The sequence below is a fragment of the Tupaia chinensis genome, unplaced genomic scaffold, assembly GCF_000334495.1.
Source record: "Tupaia chinensis unplaced genomic scaffold, TupChi_1.0 Scaffold000279_1, whole genome shotgun sequence".
NCBI lineage: Eukaryota > Metazoa > Chordata > Mammalia > Scandentia > Tupaiidae > Tupaia > Tupaia belangeri.
Window position 1 is genome coordinate 1,590,903 of NW_006159762.1, and position 15,440 is coordinate 1,606,342.

General features: G+C 47.7%; 1 protein-coding gene across 1 annotated transcript; it reads right to left on the reverse strand.

Annotated features, from left to right (window-relative positions):
- Window positions 1–4,576: 4,576 nt before the first annotated feature.
- NPTX2 (neuronal pentraxin 2) lies at window positions 4,577–15,432 on the reverse strand. Its single transcript, XM_014588478.1, has 5 exons — window positions 15,122–15,432; window positions 13,214–13,430; window positions 8,963–9,207; window positions 7,067–7,246; window positions 4,577–6,032 (listed from the first exon to the last, which is right to left on the reverse strand). Exons 1-5 carry the CDS (start codon window positions 15,410–15,412, stop codon window positions 5,805–5,807), a joined length of 1,161 nt encoding a protein of 386 aa, XP_014443964.1. The 5' UTR covers window positions 15,413–15,432; the 3' UTR covers window positions 4,577–5,804.
- Window positions 15,433–15,440: the final 8 nt, after the last annotated feature.

Consider the following 15,440-nt stretch of genomic DNA (forward strand, 5'->3'; position numbering starts at 1 on the left):
TTGCAGTGTAATTTCCTTTTTGACACATTAGTTAAGAGTTTGTTTAATTTCCACATATTTTCAAAAATTTTAGTTTCCTTTTGTTATTCATTTCCAGCTCACTATTGTGAAGAGAGGAAATACTTTAATGATTTCAATTTTTAAAAATTCATTGAGACTTGTTTGTGACTTAACATATGATATATTCTGGAGAATGTTTCATGTGCACTTAAGAAGAAAAATGGATTCTGCTGTTGTTCGGTAGAGTCCATGTGTCTATCATGTTTAGTAGGTTTACAGTGTTGTTCAAGTCTTCTATTTCTTTCTTGATTTTTTGTTTAGGTGCTCCATCCATTATTGAAAATGAGCTGGTAAAGTCTCCGACTATTACTGAAGAACTATTCTTTTTATTTTTATTTTTTTTGGAGAGGTTTTCGCTATAGGGTGCGTGCGCTCGCTAGACAGACAGAGAGAGACATAGAGACAGAAAGCGAGAAATCACCCCCTGGGGGAATGGTCATGCCGCAATCCCTTCTCTTCCATTCTCCTCTCGGGATCTTGGGCATGCATGCACACGCGGCCGGCGTGAATGCATACGCGCCGTGCGTGATTACTAAGCCACCGAGTTCGGGACACGAACCGCGGTCGACTATGTGGGAGTCCAGCGACATTGCCATTACGCTAACTGCTGGTTCCCTGTAGAACTATTCTTCAATTCTGCTAGCTTTTGTTGTATTTTGGGGATCCGTGTTTCGATTAATATGTGCTTATAATTGTTATACCTTCTTGATGGAATGACTATGTTATCATGATAAAATTACTTTTGTTTCCAATAAGTTTTTGTATTAAAGTCTGTTTTGTCTGATAGTAATAAAACTACTCTAGCTCTCTTTTTATAACGATTTGCTTTGGGTTTTATGATGCACTGTTTTTCTATTCTTTTACTTTCATTCTTTTTGTATCTCTTTGAAGCTGAAGTTTATCACTTATAGATTGTATATAGAGCATTTAAAAATTTTAGTGTTCCAAACTCTTCCTTTTTTTTTTTTTGGAGAGGTTTTCGCTATAGGGCGCGTGCGCTCGCCAGACAGACAGAGAGAGACATAGAGACAGAAAGCGAGAAATCACCCCCCAGGGGGGATGGTCACGCCGCAATCCCTTCTCCTCCATTCTCCTCTCGGGATCTTGGGCACTTACGCACATGCGCCCGGCGTGAGTTTTAAGCCACCGGGTCCGGGATGCGAACCGCGGTCGACTATGTGGGAGTCCAGCGACATAGCCATTATTACGCTAACTGCTGGTTCCCCCAAACTCTACCTTTTAATTGGAGTGTTTAATACATTTATACTTAATGTAATCGCTAATAAGGTAGGATTTATGCTTGCCATTTTGCTGTTTGTTTTCTGTCTCATGCGTTTTTGTTGTTGTTGTTGTTGTTCTTTATTACTGCCTTATTTTTTGTTAAATGAATGTTTTGTGGTGTAGTATCTCAATTCCTTTGTTGTTCCTTTTAATACATTCTTTTTAGTTATTTTCTTCGTGGTTGCTTGGGGGTTACAATTAACCTCTTAATTTATAACTAATTTAGATTAATATCAATTTCTCTACATGACTTTCTCAAATTTTGCTTTTACATAGCTCCACTCTCTACCCACTTTTTGTTCTGTTAATGTCATATCTTTACGTATTTATTGCCCATCAGTAAAAATTTATAACTGTTGATTTATGCAATTGTCTTTCAAATCAGAACTACGAACAAAAAATTACATCTACGCTCTCTAATTACCTATATATTGAGTTGTAAAAGTCATTACTTTTTTTCTATGTAAAAAGTCATCATGACTTTTTAGACAACCCAGTAGTTTATCAGTGCTCTTTATTTCTTGAAGCAGATTTAACTTACTGTCTAGTATCCTTCTATTTTAGCTTGAAGGAACTTTCTTTAGTATTTCTTGTAGGGCAGGTCTGCTAGTGTTGACTTTCAACAGTTTTTATTTATTTTGGAATGTCTTAATTTTACCTTCATTTTTGAAAGATAATTTTACCAGATATAGGATTCTTGGTTGACAGTCTTTTCCTTTCAGTACTTCGAATACATCATCCCTCTGCCTTCTGGACTCTGTAAATTCTAATGAGAATTCAGCTGTAAATCTTATTGAGAATTCCTTGTACGTGGTGAGACTCTTCTCTTGTGTTGCTTTCAAGATTTTCTGTCTTTGATTTTTGACAGTTTGGTTATGATGTTTCTAGGTGTGGATCTGAGTTTATTCTACTTGAAGCTCATTAAGCTTTTTAAAACCTCATACTTGATTCTTCTCTACCAAATCCCAGATCTCAAATAAGTCTTGACAACTCTACTTCCAAGTATATCCTAATCCTTACACTTCTATCTCCTCTGTTCCTTCTCTAGTGCAAGTCATCATCCCCTCTGACTTGGACTAGTACAGTAGTACTCGTGCCATCCTAGCTTCCACCTGCAACCCTCTCTGGTTCATTCTTCACCCACTAGGAAGAGTAGTGCCCTTAAAATATTAATTGAATTGTTGTACTTCCTTATGTAAAAACCTCCAGACTTCTCATTTCACTTGGAGTAGCAATCTAAACTCAAGCTCTCTGTGATCTGGCCCTGCTAGCTTTCTATCCCATTACTACTCCTCTCCTCCCCGGAGCATGCAGCCACCCTGCTTCTTCTCTTGAACATTGCAAGCTCAGCCCTACCTAAGGGCTTTCTTCACATTGGCTATTCCCTCTGCCTGGGATTTTCCATCCAAAATTATCTCCCTTTCTTCAATCAAGCTCCAACTTAAATGTACTCTAGGAAGTGATTTCTCAGTTACTCCCTGTCACATCACACAGCATTTTTCCTATTTATATATTTGCCTGCATCTACACTCTCTACTGGAATATATCTCCATTTAAAAAGAGAATTTTACTACCTTACAACTTACTGTATCTCTAGTGCCTAGTATTGTAGCTGACATATAGATGCCTAAAATACTTGAGAAAATGAGTGGAATTCCCATGCTTGACAGGAGCTCATCTTCTCTTTCTAAGCCCTTCTATCTCGGGTGAGCTGATGCTGGAACCCTGTGAGTCTGTCAAGTTTCCTGGCCTGCCTTCCCCATCAGCAGAGACCTGGTCCCAGACTGCCTTTAATTAGCAGTATTTTGTCACTTTTCAATTCATCAGCCATTGATCATTCAGCTACAGTTTCTGTAGTCAACCCTTAACTGATCAAACCATTCCATCATCCATGATACTATCCCCTTTTTTTTGAGAATCTAGTTCACTATCAAGGTGTTTTCCAGCCTTGAGCCAAGGGTCAGGATCTTGAGTAGGAAAACTAAGGCCATGGGTCTTCAGATGGGAGGCTCAAGGCAGAAAGAACTCACTGGATTGCATGGATGATTTTTGTGTCTGTTTTTATGTCAGGAAGGCCAAATCTCCAACAGGAAGACCAACATTATCACCATGATAAGTAGAGGAAATTCTCTCATCTTACCACATCTGGTCAGCAAGGAGCCCTTCGGGCCCCCATTCTGGACTCAAAGCTTCTCCAATTGCACGGAAGACATTATCTGACTGGGCAGGGGCTCGAAAGTCCTACTGCAAAGGTTTGCTCTTACAGGAGGTAGTGCTAGGAAGTCAAGTCAGCTCAGCTCAGAGTCTGGCACATGTTTAGAAAAAGGAAACCCCTCAGCACCTTTCAAGAGAGATCAGAGCAGCTGGTGTTTTCATCCTGAATGGGATTCAAAATAAACTGCTCTCCACCTGGCCTCAGCACTGTGGATTCCAAAGGCCCCCAAGCAGGGAATCTGGCCTAATTTCATGTTTTACCCAACACTAATGATATTCAGTTCCTGCCAAGTTATAATGCACATTGAAAGTGGACTCCAGGAAGTTCAGTGACACACCAATCTTGTTTTTAGAGAGTCCAGTATCAGGAACATATGGTTTATGGTGTCCATTGGTCCCCATGACCTTATTATGATAGAAATTGATGGGCCAGCCCATGGCATGGTGAAGGCGGCTGAATCCCACATGACTGACTGCATTGTTTGAGTCCCAGACTTGGCAGCTTAAGAACCATGGCAGGGGCATGTGTGTACCCAAAACGGTGTGACCAATTCCCACTGGGGGTGCTTTTTCACTTTGCTCCTCTCTTTCTGGTAAGTGTATGTGGCCTCTGGCAAAAATTAGAAAGATAAAAAAAGAAAGAAAGAAAAATTGACATTGCTACTTGGGAAGGGACAAACTAAGTTATACTCTGCAGCTACCAAGAAAAAGAGGGCACACGACTCAAAAATGGTGCATCCGATAGCTAAGTTCGATCCTCTGGGTAAGATGACAGGGACAGGCTGGGGACAAGGAGCCAAGACAGAGACTGCTGGGTCCTCCCAGCCTGAGCCTGGCCTGAGGAGGAAAGAATGCAGACCTGGACCACAGCCTCCAAGCATCCTTGGATCCGCCCAAGTCCACCTGATAGGCTCACTGTGGCCATCTCCGGCAAACTAGGGCAGCCATCCTCCCGCCAAAGGTGGGGAAGACCACCCCTCCCCACCCTCAGCCCCAAACTCAGAGAAAACAAATACCAAAGCATCTTCCAGTGCACTTTAATCAAAATTCCATCATCAGAAGGTCTTGAGGCATACAGTGTCAGGATGGGCATGTCAACTTGGTCCTACGAATGGAATTTCCACACATCTGCACTTCAAACATGTATGAAAAATAAAATATATAATATTTAGCTTTATAAATTTCCCCATTGAATAGTTTTATCTTTAAAATAAATAACTACTTCTGTCCCATAGATGAAGCAGCCTGGAGTCACTAAGCACAAGTCAGCCAAATGACATCCGTTTTCTTAAAAAGTTCTCGGGGAAATAGTTGATGGAGACAGTCAAATGCTCACAGGAATAAACAGGAATTAAAAATGAGCACACTCCTCACAGTGGGATGAAACGTCGCAAAGTGGGAGCCTTTTAATGACTGTCCTTTGCTGTCAGGAGAAAGATATACCTCCCCAACCACACCAAATGATTGTAAAAGCTGGGACTGTGCTTTGGCACCAGATGAGAAGAGAGGCCTTTTCAAAGCCATATCTAGTGAGGATTCAGTCAAAGCATCGTTCTGAGGAAGAGATGACAGATGGGGAGGAGCTTGGGCATGGCCCTTCTCCATTCAGAATCCCCCCAAATCTTCCCCTCTACAGCCACTATGGCCTCTGCTTTGAGAAAGGCAGGGCTTTCGATAGTGGCCCTCCTCCACCAGCTCAAGAGTCCTCAGAAGGAGAGAGTCACAACACATAGACACACAGGATAGGACCTCTGCAGATGGGGGGTGGTGGTGGTGGTGGTGGCTGCTTTGCTGCGTGCTCGGTTCACGGCAGGGATGTGCTCAACACACAAGGGACACTCCAGCGGGTGGCTACAAAGCCACTAAAGGGACAGACGAGAGGCGCACACATGGGACCAGAGCTCCAAGAGGGTAGGTGGGGCTGGGGCTGCACTAGCATTTACAGGGTGCTGGGGAGGGGCGTGAACTTCAACCTCACCCACAGCAGGAAGTCAGATATTTGCCCACTTGCGGCTCAGGGCTTCTTCCCAGGGGATTCTGGTACCATCCCCCAAACAAAAATCTTGGTAACAAATAAGCTGGTGACAAATACTGCCACACAGCCTCAGTCTTCGAGATTCCCTAGGAGTGGGCACTGGGGGCCCCAGCCCATCCTGGCAAGAGGCTTTACACAGTTTAACGGGGGGAAGTAAGTTACCCTGGACTCCCAGGATAGCCTAACCTCAGCCTCCTGGATGGAGAGGAGGCAGCTACAAGTCAAGGAGACGCTCCTCGCAGGTCTCCGCTGGCCACTTGGAGGCGCCCCCAAACACATCGACGTTGTTATCCACCCACGGGATGATGTTGCCGGGCATGTTTGTGGAGCAGTTGGCAATGTTGACAATTTCTTGTGCGCGGAGGACGCGGTCCCATATGTTGAACTGGCTAAGCTCCCCCACAAACGCCTGAGTAGCATCGAACCGGCCCCCAACAGTGTCCTGGAAAATGGGAATGAGATGTCTGTATCAGGGCAGGCTCAAAGCAGACATGTCCACTAAAGCCCCTGGAAGATGGGAGGGAGGCAAGAGACATGAGCGTCCCTGACTCACTCAACTCCTACTAGGCTCCCTGGACACCAAGCTCTGCAGGCTGTGAAGCTCCTGGGCGTGTCAGGCCTGGGAGCTGACTCTACTCAAATCACCTCATCTATACAAAGGGAAGCTAAGGCCAGAAAGGCGGGGCACTGGTCCAAGGTTCCAAGCTGAGGACCAGAGCTGTGGTTCCTGACTCCCAGCCCTCCCAGGAGGAAGTAGCAGGGGACTGAGGAGGGGAGTGGGCCAGAGAGGTGCCTGACTCAAAGCACCCCAAAGTGCCCAGTGTTTCCATCATCAAAACCCAGCACAGACTGACATGTCAGCTCTCATCTGCCTAAGACCAGATGGCTGACTACTTAGCTCCTCCCTCACCTAGGTGCAAGTTTCTTGAGGGTGGCCTCCAAGGTCTCACTCTTTTCTGCTGGTCTCCCCACAAGCGAGCACCTGACATGCATTTCTTAAGTGCCCTTGCTGGGGACCAGGGTTGAGACCTTGAGTAAGCAGCTCCTGGGAGATACCAGGCCTAGCATCCTGAGTCAGTACTGTACTAGGCAGGGCCAAATGCTCAGACCTGGGAGATGTCCTCCCATAGCCTCCATCCCAGAAGGAAGCTGGAACCTGTGTCACGGGATGACTCCAAGACCTGGGGACACTCTTCCCTCAGGTCAGGTTCCATCTGTGAATCTTTCTGAACCCACCACACTACTCCTTGCCAGTGATGGCTATAACCTCACACCTGTCCTCGGCCCCTCAGGCCACAAGATGGCGTAGGCTATGCTTCCAGGAACCTGGCTCCTCTGGGCTGGCTGTAGCCAGGTCTGAGGGGTAGACAGCTGGAGCTGGGAAGTGGAGGCGGTTAGCTGCAAGCTTGGCTGGTGCAGCTTGGCTGACTGGCCCTCCTTGGTCATCCCTGGGAGGGTGTGCCCCCCTGTACCCACCTGCTCCTGCCCGAGGATCAGCACGCCACCTGGCTTGATAGGGTGCCATGGGGCCAGGTTCTCCCCAGTGCCGAGCTTCTCCCCATCCTGGAAAGCTTCCCACATGCCGTCTCGTGTTGTCCAGGTGACACAGATGTGGTGCCACTTGCCGTCACTGACAAACAGGGGCAGCTGTGCAACCTGGGGGAGCAACGTGCTGGTGAGGACTTGTCTTTCCAGGCCCTCTCTCCATGGAGTTCCCAGGGCAGGAAGTGGGGAGGACACTGGGAGTCCTGGGGCTGCTGCTCTTGCCATCATCCAGGGTCCATTGCCTAGTCTCCTCTTCCCTGCAACATGCCTGTCCCAGCTGCCATGTGCATGTGACAAAGACACTTCATGGGGGGAATTGCAGGGGGGGACAGCCCAAGATGAACTGGACAACTGGCCTTGAGTACTCTATGTCAGAGAACCTGAGAGCTCTACAGGCCAACTGGTTTGGAAAAGAGTTGTACAGCCACCTGTACTCCTCAGGCAAAGTTGCAAACCTCCAGTGGCTCTCAGGGATCCTCATGTGTGCTGGGGGAGAGAGGAGATGCCACAACCTCCTGTGTAGAGGCCCAAAGGCCTTCAGGCAGGTGGGTGTGGATGCAGGTGTGCACACATGAAGAGACTGAACACAGAACTGGAGGAAGAACACAACAATCCGACCAGCTTCCCAGTTACCCTATGAACACTTCAGAAAGGCTGACTACGGACTGCCCTGTTGTTACTGTGGGTCTCCTAGCAACCTGAAGCCTTCCTCCCAGGAATTAGATGTTTACAAGGCATCTAACCTGAAAAGAAAACAAGGCTCTTGGTCCTACTGTGTCCTCAAGTGTTTAGAAAAATTAATCCCTGGCCTGGGGAAGTGGTGTTAGAAGCAGCACTGCAGGTGGACTCCCACAGCTCAGCCAACTTAAACACCCCATCCCCAGGGCAGTTAAGAGAAGACAATGCAAGGGGCCAGACTGCTCCCCACATGGTGATGGTTCTTAGCCAGCCAGAGAGCTGGCATAATCATTCAAACACTTGAATTCACAAGGGGGGTTTCAGGATGCGCTTTGTATTACACTGAGTTTGACTTTAGAATCAAAGTTTTGAAGTGGGACTTCTGGAGGGTCCTGAAGAGGCCCGGAGCTGACCTCTTCTGATGACATTCCAGAATGTCGAAACCAGCCAATCTATAGATAGGAACACTGGCTCTGGAAAAGGTAGAGAAGACAGACTGATAGTTGCCACGGGCTGGGGTAGGGCAAGAGCTGACTGTGAAGAGGTATGAGGGAATTTCGTTGGGAGGGGGGTGATGAAGCTATCTTTTATTTTAATTGTGGTTGTGGTTCTACAACTGTATCTATTTGTCAAAACTGGCTGAACTGTATACGTTGAAGGGTAAGTTTTATTGTAGGTAAATTTTATCTCAATAAACCTGACCCCTCAAAAAACATATGCTCTCAAGACATCCTATCACTCAGAGAGAGGCATAAGCATGTGTGCATCCCCTTCATCAGTGCGGCCCCAGGAACTAGCCCTCACTGGCCTAAGGGCCAGCAACCATTCAGACTGCACGCAGGGGCCTGTTCACATTGTGTCTCCCACGGCCCAGGAGCCTGGACCCTCTGCTGCTGCCTCTGTGAACTACAGCTGCCTCTGCCCACCCCTCACCCTGCCAGCTGCCCAGAGTAGGACTGACTTGGTGTAAAACTGTTCCAATGATGAGAGGACAACACTGCAGAGACCTGTCTGTGGCCCTGTACTGTGGACAAAGAAGTATGTGGACTGGCTGGGACCTGTGCAGTATGGAAGGCTGGTGGCTATGGACAGACTCCCTCCAATCCCCAGATCTGATGAGGGGAGAGTAGGAGTAGAAGCAGGCCTTACCTTGTCATTGATGAGCAGCTCAATGGGATTGTTGCCCCACTCTATCAGCACAATCTCATTGGCCTGTCCAGGGACTGCATACGAGAAGGGGGTACCGATGCCCGGTGAGGCGCTGGACCGCAGCCACAGGCAGATAGTGAAGGCGTACAGTTCGGGCAGTGTCTTCTTGATCTTGCCGTACAGGTAATTAGTGCGGAGGGGGAGGGACACTTTAAATGCATCTGGTGACTTAAATGCACTGTTGCCTAAGGAAGGAGAAGAGAGTCTGACATGAATTAGGCCACCCCCACCAGCACTGCCCAGCAATGTCCCTCCTGGACTCCTTAGTAAGGCAGTCCCTGAAGTGCCTGAGCACCTGGGCCATGCCAGCCACTGTTTCGGGTGCTGGAATCTATCAGGACATGGCTCTCTTCAGGGAGCTCAATCTGATAGGGAAGACAGACAGGAAACGAGAGCAGATGAACAAGGGAAGGCCAGGCAGTGACTCCTACTGTGAAGTGGCTGGACGAAGTGAGGGCAGTTGAGAAGGAATCCGAGCTGGAACCCAAATATGAAGAGTCAAGTCAACTGCATGAAAACATCTGTGGAGCAGAACTCTCTGCAGAGATGACAGCAAGATACAAGGCCCCAAGGAGGACCAGGACAGGAAACAGGGGCAAGGAATATTCTGTGGGCAGTACACTTGGCACAGCTGAGAATTTTCCTTGATCTTGTAGGACAGGAAGAGAGACCTCTTTGAATCCAGAAGAGAAAAAGTTCTAGTCCCCTCTGGTGAATCCTCCCTGTTTTCATGGTGATATGTGATGAACTAGAAGGTCTGAGGACGTGAGCAGAGGCAAGGTATATCCAATGTACTTGTTACATAAGGTCAGATAACCCTACCTCTGTGAAGTTTTGTCACTTCAGCTATTTCCTTAAATATGAACCTCTCAGAAATGGTAGGGTCTGGAATCCACCCACTTGAGCTTAAAGGAAGAAAACCTCACAGGGACTGGGTACTTGGTAAACACTTGTCTAAAGCATTTAGCCCACATCACCTCTCACTAAGGAATGACCACTGCCAAGGCAAGAGTGTCAGGCTCCTGGGTCTTAATACCATCATTTAACCCAGCAGTGGCTTTCTGGTCTAAATCCCTATTGTGGACTTGGCCTTTTTTCAAGAAAAGACAGTGGTAATTGATCACTTCCTGTAGTGTCAAGCCAGTGGGAGGCAGAATATGCAGGGGCATCCCTCCCCACCCAGGATAAACTCCTGGTCCTTGGCCTTGACCCATCTATAACTTCCTGGAACTGGCAAGAATTCCCCTGGCCACTCCCAAGTAAATGGCACATCTGAAATCCTTGAAAACCAACCCTTAAGGTTTAAGTGATTTTCAATACAGTTTTGGTTTAAGATCAAAGTTCACTTAATAGTAGCCCCTGTCCAATTATCATAATTTCCAAAGTTTGCAGGATAACTCTTGGTCCTGTAAGCTGTCATGGAAAAAGCTTTCCTCTTATTTGGGGACCAGGTCCTGCCAGTGAAGGAGCCTAAATGCTTTTCACTCATTCAGCAAGTCTTCATTCAGCATTCACAAGGGTCTCCATTGCTCTCAGACTCAGGCAGGCTCTCTGGAGCCAGAACCAACAGAGTTGAGCTGCTGCTGTTAACGATGGAATGAGCTTAATCCCTTCCTCACCTCTTCTGTATGACAGGAGCCTGAGTAGATCAATCTTTCCCTGTCACAATCCCTCAAGCACAGTTTCTCTCAGAGTAAACAATATATACTAGAAGCTCCTTGATGCCCAGAGAAGTGAGGTGATTTATCTGAAGTCACATAGCTAGTGACTGACAACAGGAACTAGAAGCCTTTCTTTCAACTACATATAGCTGCTAGTCCTTAATCTTCAAGTGGTAAAGACCATGTTCTTAATGGAGGTATCATTATCTAATAAAGAGAAATGGCATTTCAGCTTGCAGGTGGGCAGACTTACCAATTTAATAAGACTTGGTGTCAGGAATATCATTAGCTCAGTGACAACAGATAGGTTTACTTAGAACTGGGAGAGTCAAAGGGCAGAGGAAGGGGCCTACACCCTGAAAGCTAGTGTCCTTTATTTAAATAAAATAGCTTGGAGGTTCAGAGGAAACTTGGTTAAAACCAATTAAGGAATTAAAAGGCCTGACCAATTAATCAGAAACTGCAGGTAGCAGATGAGGCAAAGGAGGAGGACAAATAGCCTGGAGCTAGAAGAGAGGCTTTGGTCATCTCAGTGCCAACATTCATTTCAACACCAAGCTGGGCTGTGCCTGGCCAGCTGGCCAGACTCTAGAGGCCCTTGCAGAAGAGCAGGTCCCACAACAAAGAAATCAAAAAGCACTCTTGGGACCCAGATGCTCACTCTTGTGAGCATCCACATACAAGGTTTGAGTGCTAGCTGCTGGACTCCAGGGAGCCTGTTCCCAGCAGGGCAGGGGCCCAAGCTGCAATTTGGGTTGCAACCTCTGTTGCTCCTCTGGGGTAACAGACCTCAGCTCTGTAGTCTCCTGGCCATATAAATGTAGGCATCCCTTACTCTGACTTCAGTCTCTCATATGAACTAACATCTACCTCACAGGGTTGTTGCTGGGGTTACAGAGACACAGAGTTGGAACTCCCAAGTGGGATCTGGTCTAGAACATAACAGGCTGAGGATGGGGGACTGAAGGCCAGAGCCCCTCATAACCCCCCACCTTCTCTGAGCTCTGCGGGCTGCTTCTAAGGAACATGGTATATTTTCTAGTCATTGTATATTTGGGGGTGGGTGGATGGGTGGGTATTTAGATATCCCTTTGGTCTCCTCTTCCCAAATGACACATGTCTGGCTGAAAGCTGAGCATTTTTCTGGTCTGATTTCCCAGGAATGAAGTGCTCAGCATACTGCCTGGTACTACTCTGCTCTAAGCCACAGACTTCCACTAACTCACCACCTTGTAGCAGCTTGGACACTGCACCAACTGAGATATACAGCCACCACAGTTTTAGGCAAAGCCCTTCTCTTGGTCTACAGCTACCCTTTTCAAGATCCCTAGTAACTTTCATGTGCCACTCTCATTGCCCTGAATGCCCTAAGGATCCACTGTGGTCAAGTCTGGTCCCCAGAGCTACACTTACCCGTGACCAGAGCCTGCCCCCACCCCCTCTTGTCAAGTTACAAGGCCACAGCTGCAGCTGCTCTATCATCAGGGAAGGCTCTCGAGACCTAATGAGTCTCCTGAGGTCATCCAGCAGTGGAGGCGAGGCAGAGAGGAAATATTTTTGGAAACTCAAGAATCCAAGTCTAACAGGTAAGCCACACACACCCTTTTTCTAAGAAGGGCAGGAAAGAAAGAATGGGCTTTTCTGAAGGAAGAGAGTAGGAAGACGCTGAAGGACACCTGTGATTTGTGGGAGCTTGCTGTAAAATGGACAGGGATGCTATTCCTTCTCCATCTGCCCTTCTGGGCCAATGTCATTCACAGAGATCACTGGATGTTTTGCTACTCGACATTCTCATGCAACTGAGTCATCAGACATTGCTCTGGGGCTCAGCCATGATGGTGTATGCTGCTAAGATGCTGCTACTAAAAGCTGAGGTCACTTGGGAGGCCCCAGTAGCCAGCCGCAGTGGCATGAGCCTACAGTCCTAGTGAGCTGGGAGGCTGGGGCAGGAGGATCTCAATGCAATAAGACCCTGTCAAAAATCTGATATCTCTTATGAATAAAATTTTAAAAGGAAAGAAATTTCCTTTGTCAGGTTAGTGCATCTGAGAGGATTATAATTCTACACCAAGTCCCACAAACCTAAAGTGTGACCTACTTTATACGCAGGTCACCCAGCAGTTTGGGAGTTAATAGTGCAACTCGAATCATTTGGAGTCCTTAACCCTTTGCCATCTCCCAAGGGAGAAACTTTCCCACCACAGCTTAAGCAAAGAAGAGAAAGATACATAGAATCTGCTGCAAAGACTAGCTAAGAAGGGACTGAAACGCCCACCTGGCAGGAGGTCAGAGATCAGGCTGTTTATGCAAGCTAGTCCGAGTTCATTTGCTTTTCCAGGGATAATGCCAGTGGGGGCTGGGGGCTAATCCCTAGGACAACTGTTGTCAGACAGCTTTATTTGCTCAAACATCCAGGAACCATCTCCACGTGTGCCACCATCACTGCTGTCCATCAACTGAAACCCTGGATTTGATCGCAAGTGCTGAAAACCTGGCTACTCCCAGACAGAGAAACAAGGAAAGGACGCACCTCGCTCCAGCTCCGTCACCCTCTGCAGCAGCGCGTTCAGGGCGCTCTCGGTCTTCTGCCGGTGAGCAGAGGTCTCGTTGTGCAGCAGGGACTTCTCGTCCTCCAGCTCTGCCACCTTGCGCAGCAGCTGCCTCTCCAGCTCTCCCAGCCGCCGCTGGAGCACCTCGCGAAAGTCACCGGGCAGCCCCGCGTTGGATGCGTTCACTCGTAGCTGTTGCTGTCGGAAGGAGAGGACGAGGGATACCAGGAGAAATATTAATGTTTAGGCCAGTTGAAAATTGTGAAACGTAGCTCCAGTGGCCAGACCACAAGGAAAAAGATTCTGAAACTTGAGCATTCAACCCTGCCAATGGCAGGAAGGGGAGCATTTCACTGATGCTTATTGTTACTATTGTTTTGGTATGGAAAGGATTTCAAAGTCAGACAAGGAATACTTTGCCACAATGTTTGAAATGTGTGAATCTCATTTTCCCTCTTAAAAAGCTGTTATTCTTCTGTTCCAAAAAGTGTAAAAATTTTAACTAGCATATCTAATTCTAGGTTGGGTGAAAACCAACACAGGGGTAGAATTTTTTAAAAAAGAGTTAAATAATGGTACTCAAAGCTGATGAACTTCCATCTAGAAATGAAAACAATCCTCAAATTTTAGTATGACACACACATAAATAACGATGCTTGCAGAGATGTTACTGGAAAATGACAGTAAAATATGTTACTATTCTGAATTCCAGGAATCTTTGCTTTTAACGCTGATTCTAAATGCTCACTTCCTTTTTCTTTTACTCCTCCAGGATCATGCTGGGTCTGGAGGCAGCCAGCCACTGCCTAGCCATGAGTCCTTGGCAAGCTATTGACCTCTTTCTACAGCTAAGTGTTTCAAATTGTAAAATGCAGACAATAGGACCGCCTCATTGTTTCACGGGTTAAAATTTAATACATTGGACTGATATTTAGTACTTAGGAGACATTAGCTGTCAGTAATCATAATGCATCAAGGGATATAGGATGCTGGAAACATACTATATTTAGCCATCATATCAAAAGAAACTCAAATAATTTTGCAACAATTACCGCCTGCAATTTAAACCTAGTCTTGTTAATAGGTATTGTGATAAACGCTATTAACAGAAAAGTTCATACTTCTTAAAGAGGGTGGGAAGTAAAGACGAAAATTAATTGAGGATTTATCTCTCAAAGTTTGAAGTACAGAGAGAGAGAGAGGGAGACAGAGAGAGAGAGAGATGGGTTAAGGAAGGTTTCCTCTTCCAAGGAAAGAAAGAAGGGCTCCTTAAAATGGTCCACCTCGAAATCAGAGGCGTCTTTGAAGTTAACAAGAGGTTTCTACGATGCGCGTTCTGGGATAGCGGGAGGTCCAGCAGCGCTAGCCTCCCGCCGAGCCCCCGAAACCTCCGCCCCCTCTGGTTCAGCCGGACAGGATTTATAAAAGGAAACACCAGATGCCAAGGGCAGCTGACCTCCGGTGGCAGCCTCAAAACACCCGGCACAGCCTACAGGCTCACGTCCCGCCCCGCGGAGATTCAGCGACTTTGCAAGAAAGGAAAGAGGCTGCACCGACCCCGGGTATTTTGCGCCTGGCTTGGCCATCCTGTGAGCTAGTCCGGAACTCGGGAAGTGCAAGGTGGGTTCAGTGGCAGTCCCGGGACGGGAGGGGAATTTAACGCTTTCATTCCAGAAAGGGGGTAACAGGGGAAGGGTATGCGACGTCTATAAGTTCCTTAGCTGGATAGAGATCTCCTAGTTGTGCCCTGGATATCAGCTCACTCCCGCGGACAAGCGCGCCCTGCTGGGATCACATATTCCTCTCGTGAACTGTGCTTCCCCCACTCCCGTAGGGGAGTCCTCTCCCAGGTGCCCCGCGCTTCCCCGCGCTTCCTCGCGCGCCGCTACCTCGAGGCTCTCCAAGCGATCCTTGAGTGTCTGCAGCGATCGACTGAGCTGCTCCACGACGTGGCCCGGATCCCGCGGTAGGTCGCCCATAGTGTCCTTGCCCGTGGCCGCCGCGCCCCGCGCCTTGCTGCCCGCCAGTCCCTCGCAGCGCGCGAGCTTGCCGGTGAGCTCGCGGATGGCCTCGCGCTGCGCGCCCAGCGTCTCCTTCTGCTGCACGACGGTCTCGCGCAGCTGCAGCACCGCAGCCCGCAGCTCTTCCTCGGGACTCAGCGCACCGCCCTGCATGGGCATCGCGGGCAGCGGGCAGCCGGCCCGCGCT

What these genes read in the sequence shown, in the direction of transcription:
- NPTX2 (XM_014588478.1), bottom strand. Translation starts at nt 15,412, where the DNA reads ATGCCCATGCAGGGCGGTGCGCTGAGTCCCGAGGAAGAGCTGCGGGCT. An exon ending in ATCGCTTGGAGAGCCTCGAG is followed by an intron (nt 13,431 to 15,121) that starts GTAGCGGCGCGC and finishes TCCTTCCGACAG; the next exon opens with CAACAGCTACGAGTGAACGC. An exon ending in AGCTGCTCATCAATGACAAG is followed by an intron (nt 7,247 to 8,962) that starts GTAAGGCCTGCT and finishes TTGCTCCCCCAG; the next exon opens with GTTGCACAGCTGCCCCTGTT.